The sequence below is a fragment of the Bubalus bubalis genome, chromosome 6, assembly GCF_019923935.1.
Source record: "Bubalus bubalis isolate 160015118507 breed Murrah chromosome 6, NDDB_SH_1, whole genome shotgun sequence".
NCBI classification, from domain to species: Eukaryota; Metazoa; Chordata; class Mammalia; order Artiodactyla; family Bovidae; genus Bubalus; species Bubalus bubalis.
Genome location: NC_059162.1, coordinates 30785190 through 30791827, shown reverse-complemented (window position 1 = coordinate 30791827; position 6638 = coordinate 30785190). Strand labels below are relative to the sequence as shown.

The following is a 6638-nucleotide window of genomic DNA, read 5'->3' as shown; positions in this document are numbered from 1 at the left end:
ACTGAAGCCACCCACAGGCTTCTAAGTTTAGCCTGTTCTCCAGACCACTCCCCTCACCCGCCTCCAAGGCCCAGAGCCAGGAATGACTTCATCGTTTTCTCCAAGACTCCACCCTGCTGGCCAGGAGTCCTGCCTTTGCAGACCTGGGGCTGGCCCCTGGTGAGTACCTCAAGAGAGATGTGACTCCAGGCTCACAGCCAAGACAGGGGCCTGAAGAGAAAGACAAGAAGCCACACACATACATTTTGGAGCCTATGGCCTTTATTCATGCCCCACACCAAGAATAGCCAGAGACAAGGCTCCTGCCCAAAGCAGAAACACCAGGGGCCTGGGACTCGGTTACACCCGCCAAGTCCCCTACCCCAGATCGGTTGTGAGCAGGAAGTGTATAAAGTGCTGGTGTGATGATCCTCTGGGGAAGGCCAAAGGGATCAAGAGCCCCACCCCAGGATGGAGGCAACAGGAGGAGGGGCTGTGCTGTGAGGAGCAGGATGTACCCCTCTGTTCCCAGGGTGCTGGTGGGAGGGGGCGTGCCTACGGCCACCACTGTCAGGGCTGGGGAAGCTCAATGCAGTCCTGGGCAGGAGGGAATTGGGAAAGGGAGCCTTCAAGGATCCCTGATAGGGTGGGGTCCAGGGGGCAGAGGGAGTTTCTGCAACCCCCTGAAGGAAAGAGGGGAGGTCTTGGGGATCTCAGAGAATGGGGCAGCCCCTCCGGCGCTTATTCTTGCGGACCTGGAGGCCAGCCCTGGTGGCCATCTCAAATACCTCCCGCACCCCCTCCTTGGTCTTGGCTGAGCACTCAAGGTAGCCAAAGGCACTGATTCGGTTCGCCATGTCCCGGCCTTCCTCAGATCGAACAGGTTCCTGGGAAGGTAGACGACAGCAGTCAGAGAAAGCTGCTGGTTAGATGCACCTCATCTGTATTTATAACTAAAATAATTACTCCAGCCCCCTTCCCTCAAAGCACCCAAGCCTCAGCCACCATGGGCAGCTTCTAAGCAAGAGACCCAAGACTCATGTTTACCTTCAAAATTCAATCAGCCAGCCCTACATCCCACAGTACTCCCTTCTCTTGACTGAATGCAGACCTATGGTCTCCTGACTCACCTCCCTGCCTCCATTCTCACCTTCTTCCAATCCATCCTCTACGGCTGCCAGAATCATTTTTCTAACATGCTGACCTGACCGTATCTGTCCCCAGTTTAAAATCTTGCCGTGAAGTGAAGTCGCTCAATTGTGTCCAACTCTTTGCGACCCGTGGACTGTAGCCCACAAAGCTCCTCTGTCCATGGGATTCTCCAGGCAAGAATACCAGAGTAGGTTGCCATTTCCTTCTCCAGGGGATCTTCCCGATCCAGGGATCGAACCCAGGTCTCCCACATTGCAGGCAGACACTTTAACCTCTGCACCACCAGGGAAGCCCATAATTAGCCTCAAAGTATTCTTTTCATTGTATTGTCCATATTCCTATTCTGGCAGCTCTCCCTAATTAACTCATCCTATGGCTGGAAAGCCAGCTCCCCGTCTGGGCCTGGGCTTCCCCAGCCTCTTCCAACACCCTCCCCGTCCCATGCCCCCATCAGTTCACACCTCCTGAGGTGAACCCAGGAGACCCCAAGCAAAGCATCTACTGTAGGAACCCAGTTCCCTGAGGGCGGCGGTTTTCTTACTCATCTTAATAGCCCCGATGCCAAATGCCAAACAGTGGACAACAGACAAAATTCCAAGTGACCTTAGACAAGTCACTTTGTCCACGTCACTTTCATCAAATATCACTGGTTCTCACCAAGGTGCAGATGCAAGGGGGCCGGAAGTGGACCTCACCATTACCTCTAACACGGAGTCAGTAGGAGGGAGGCTCCTTTACCAGCCTGCATGCCCTTAGGGGTGCCTTCCTCCTCAAGGGCTCCCAGCCTGGCAGTGGCACCCACCTGCTTCATCTTGGCCAGCTCTCTCCGAGTATGCTCATCTTGCCTCAGGTCCTTCTTATTCCCCACCAGGATGATGGGCACGTTGGGGCAGAAGTGCTTCACTTCTGGGGTCCACTTCTCAGGAATGTTTTCTGCATAGACATGTTCCAACAGTGGACGATAGACAAACCTAAGTTTGTGCCTCCACTTAGGCTAGAAGGCTCCCCCTGAGTCCTGTCTTATCCATGGCCGAGTCCTAGAGGCTCTTCAGCATGAGAGTCCCTTTCACAGCTCAAAACCCCTCCCCATCACACTACACATGTTCCCAAGTCCTCCGAGGGCCGGAGTTACCACAGAGGCTAAAGGGGCTCCCCAGTACCCACCCCCACAGCCTCTGAAGATGATTGAGAGGAGCCCAGGCAAGAGCTCCCTCTGGTTGGTTCCAAGAGGTTCTCAGTCCCCTCCTTCCAACACCCTCACCCAGACTGTCGGGGCTGTCGATGGAGAAGCACATGAGAATGACGTCAGTGTCCGGGTAGGAGAGAGGCCGCAGGCGGTCGTAGTCTTCCTGCCCTGCCGTGTCCCACAGAGCCAGCTCCACCTGACACACAGGGCCAGTGCTTAGCTGGCCTGAGGGCCCCCGACACACACAGCCTCGCCACCCAGAGGTCCTCTGAAATAGCAGCTACCTATTGAGCACCTACTGTGTGCCAGGGACAGTGCTCATCCTTGTCACACAACACAAATAAGGTGAGTCTTTTAAATCCTGAGACAAACTGATCTTTGTGCAGTCTGAGTTGCCATTGTGAGCACCACAATGATTAATTTAATTTATGAAGATTAATTAATCTTCATAAAAACCCTTTGAAGAAGACCTTACCATTTCCCCATTTTACATTTGGGGGAACTTAAGCCCAGAGGCAAAGGAATGGGGCCTATTACAGAGCCAGTGTGTTAAAAAAACAGGAGGTTATCCAGATTTTCTAAGACTGCAACTTCACTTCGTAACTTCGACTGGTTCCAGCTGGGACAGTAAAACCAGTACATGGGTAGGTGGTAAGGACCGACATTCTAGGTCCCTAAGTGATGGCGGAGGGTGGGGTTCCAAGGTGAGACGGGAAGGGGGCTGTTTGCCTTTACCTGCTTGCCATCCACCTCTATGTCTGCGATGTAGTTCTCAAAGACAGTAGGGACGTAGACCTCTGGGAACTGATCCTTGCTGAAGACGATGAGGAGGCAGGTCTTCCCACAGGCCCCATCCCCCACAATCACCAGCTTCTTTCGGATGGCAGCCATGGCTGGCAGGAAAGAGGCAGCAAGGATGTTGGGAAAAGCCAGTGAATCCTAAAACACTTCTCTGGGGCCCCTAAGACCTCTCTGGAAACCGAGGCATCCAACAAAAGGAGGGGAGGGAGGGAGGGAAAGGAGCTTGCTCAGGCGTGTTCTTGCCAAGAACCAATTGTTCAGGCAACTGAGCTTGAAATTCCTAATCTCAAGGTCAGGGACAGGTCTCCCCCATGGGTTAGAATACACAAGTAGAATACACAAGAACCACCACCCACTTGGGAGCCAGGAAAGCATGAGTTCTAATCTAATCCACTCACCAACTGTGGGTCCCTGAACACCTTGAAGGGTGCTCAGGGACCAGGGCTGTCTCCAGAAAAGCCAGTTTTTATCTATTCTGCATATCAGTTTCAAGTCAGACTTATTTGTTACCAGGATTTCAATAGTTTCAAAAGATTCATAATTACAAAGGTCCAATCTGGAACACATTGAACATATTGTCCCTCACTCAGCACAAATCATGCCTGCCCACTGAAAAATGAAGAGTCCGACTGATACGGGTGGGTAAGGAAAGACTATCATGCCCTAGATGCCAGGTAGGGCTTCCCAGGTGGTTCAGTGGTAAAGAATCTGCCTGCAATGCAGGAGGCTCGGGTTCAATCCCTGGGTCAGGAAGATCCCCTGGAGAAGGAAGTGGCTACCTACTCCAGAGGTAGGAGTAGACAGAGGAGCCTGGCGGGCTATAGTCCATGGGGTCGCAAAACACAACCAAACAACAGGTGCCAGGTTCTACGGTGGACATTTTGACAAAAATCACTCCCTCTGTCCCCAGAAGCCTGGAAGGTAGTGAGCTTCCCGTTTTGACAAACTTGGAAAGTGAGATTCATGGAGGCTACAAGGAATTCGGAGTCATGGCAGGGAAGGCACTCAGAGTAGGGCTGTGTGACTAGAGTCTGTTGCTTTTCTATGTTATCACCCCAGAGGTGGGAAGGAGAGCAGAGCAGGGGGAACCCAGACGGAGGGCAGCAGCAGCGGCCAGCCAGCTTCCCTGGCCCACCCCATCCCAGTCCCCAGGGCCCCACGTACACAAAGGAGGCTCAGTCCAGGCAGTGCCCACAGCCCACACTTGGGCAGGCTGCCTGCCTCCCCCCTTCCTCCTGAGCCTGGCAGCAACACTGGGTCACTCAGCCCCAGGCGGGGGACAATGACCACTCTGTAGGGAGCCACACATCTACCACAGCAGAGCGACTGAGAATAATCCACTAGGGAATCACCTCCACCCACTCCCTGGGTCGGCCCCTTCCTCCCCTCTGTCCAGCTCACCCTGAGGCCCTGCCCACCCCTCCCTGTGACTCAGGGCCAGGAGTCAGCTTCCCGGGGTTTCCATGTGTTCCCCGCCCCCAGTTCATCACACCTTGCCAGCTTCTTTTTGCCCCAGAAGCTGAGCCTCACTTCCTCCTTCCCTGGGGAGAGGAGCTGACCTCCAGCCGGCTGGAGTTCCCAGGCCCCGAGCCGGGGAGGAAGAGAGGGCGGGCTTCGGGCCTGAGATGAAGTCGAGGCTGTGGGGAGGAGCGGGAGCTGGAGCCGGCGCTGGGAGGAACTCCAAAAGGGAGACAAATGAAGGCCAATTCCAGCGCCAGCCACAAAGAAGAAGGGGATGGTAACCTGATCTCTGCCCCAAACCTGGCTTTTTCTCTCAGTCCCACATCCTGTCAAACTAGGCTGAGCTCCCTCACTCCCCACACACCACCACCACCACCTCACAGCCCAGCCCTGGTCTGCCTTTTTGGAAGCGAATATTACAGCCCAAGGCACGTTCTCTTCAACAGTGGGATCCCGAGTGGCCTCCCTCCCCTCCACACACGCATGCACAACACTGCGATGAGGGGAAGCGGATGTGAATCAGACAGAATTTATAGGAGTTGAGCGCACGGCCACTAACACCACAACAGGGGCTCTCTGATACCCCAAAAGGCAAGCAAGAAGGCATTCACCCTGCCAGCTGATTTCCTCCACAAAGGGAAACCATCCTTCAGAAAAGGGGGCCTCCTGAAAATTCTACCCAAGTGACCAACTCCCTCTCACATTCCCACAAGTCCATTGGTCCAACTAAGGGAAGACAGGCTGCGGTAGCCCCAACCTGGGACAGGCAGCGTTGATGGACAGATGGAGGGCATTCACCACCAGGGTGAATACCAGTTGCCTAGCTCTGAGTTTGCCACTGCCCTCCCACCCCAGCAGGGCAGTTTAGGTAGCACCAGATGGTGCGGGTCAGAGGCCAGAACTCCAGGGCAGGGGCACGCTGGAATGATCTGGAGCACACCCTCCCCCAGCTCAATTAACACTTTCCCTTCAGGCTCAGAGGAATCCTAGACCCAGGCCAGGCCACGACAACAGCTCCCTTTGAGAGGCAACCCCTGAGGAACTGCCCCATTGACTCCAAGAGGGGCAACCAAACCCCACAGGACGATTCCTGGGGCCTTCCCTGGGATGAAACAGCTCCTCGATCATTCTCAAGCTTTCCAGATGAACCAGGGGCTGATGTACCCTGACGACCACCCCTGACGTCTAGGGAAGAAATCAGATACCTCCTCCTCGACTTGAAAACCAGAAGCGACTTGGCCTCGGGTTCCCCAGGCCAAACCCCCAGGATACTCTTTAGCCAGGTTGGGGAGTGTGAAGGAAGGAACAGACACACATACACACACGAGTTGGATCCTTCCCAATTTCCCGTACCTCCACTCCAGGCCGGCTCCAGAAACCATCCTGGGCGAGGTCCAGACCCCCGGAGCAGTGGCAGCCCCCGCGGTCACACCCCACCCTTATTCCTGCCACTTCACAGGCCCGGCGGGGGGGAATTCCCACCTCAAGCCGGACTCGGGCCCCAACTCACACCCCAGCCAAGGTCCACCGCGGGCCGCCAGACTTGGGAGCTGAGCATCTGCGCGGGAGCTCCCTCGCGGAGACCCAAGTTGCCCCCTCTCCTCCTCGCCCTGCCGAGCAGGTTCTGGGAAGCCGAGAGAAGGCTACGGACTTCGACTAGGACACCTAGAGGCGAGAGGCCCTAAGGGACAATTCCTGGCGACCTCCACGGTAGCCCAAGAGGGCAGGGAGGGGCCCAGCCGTCCGGATCCCCGCGCCGCCCAGACGCCGCGTACGAGGGGAGGGAAGGGGCCCGCGCTCGGGCCAAAGCCCCTCCCCGGCCGGCGCTCCGAGCTCCAGCCAAGCGGAGAAGAGGGAAAGTGCTCTGCCGGGGACCAATGCCCAGGAGCCCGCCGCCCACAGCCCCAACCCGGGGTACCTTCCGCTCCGCCGCTTCCAGCTGCGCTGCGGGTGCGGGAGGCACAGACTGACCGGCGGGGCCCCGCCGCCCCGCCCTCCTCCAGCGCCGCGGCGGGGAGGGGCGACTGGCCGGGAGGGGCGGGCCGGGCGGCTCTTGGCT

At 56.4% G+C, this 6638-nt stretch overlaps 1 protein-coding gene across 2 annotated transcripts; it reads right to left on the bottom strand.

Annotated features, from left to right (window-relative positions):
- Nucleotides 1–239: 239 nt before the first annotated feature.
- On the bottom strand, nucleotides 240–6638 carry RHOC (ras homolog family member C). 2 transcript variants are annotated; one of them, XM_006071507.3, is made up of 5 exons: nucleotides 6498–6638; nucleotides 3053–3210; nucleotides 2393–2513; nucleotides 1934–2064; nucleotides 240–866 (listed from the first exon to the last, which is right to left on the bottom strand). In XM_006071507.3, the coding sequence occupies exons 2-5, from the start codon at nucleotides 3206–3208 to the stop codon at nucleotides 693–695; spliced, it is 582 nt and encodes a 193-aa protein (XP_006071569.1). In that variant the 5' UTR covers nucleotides 3209–3210; nucleotides 6498–6638; the 3' UTR covers nucleotides 240–692. The 2 variants fall into 2 exon arrangements, with proteins under 2 accessions (XP_006071569.1, XP_006071570.1); XM_006071508.3 differs by lacking the exon at nucleotides 6498–6638 and adding an exon at nucleotides 5933–6077.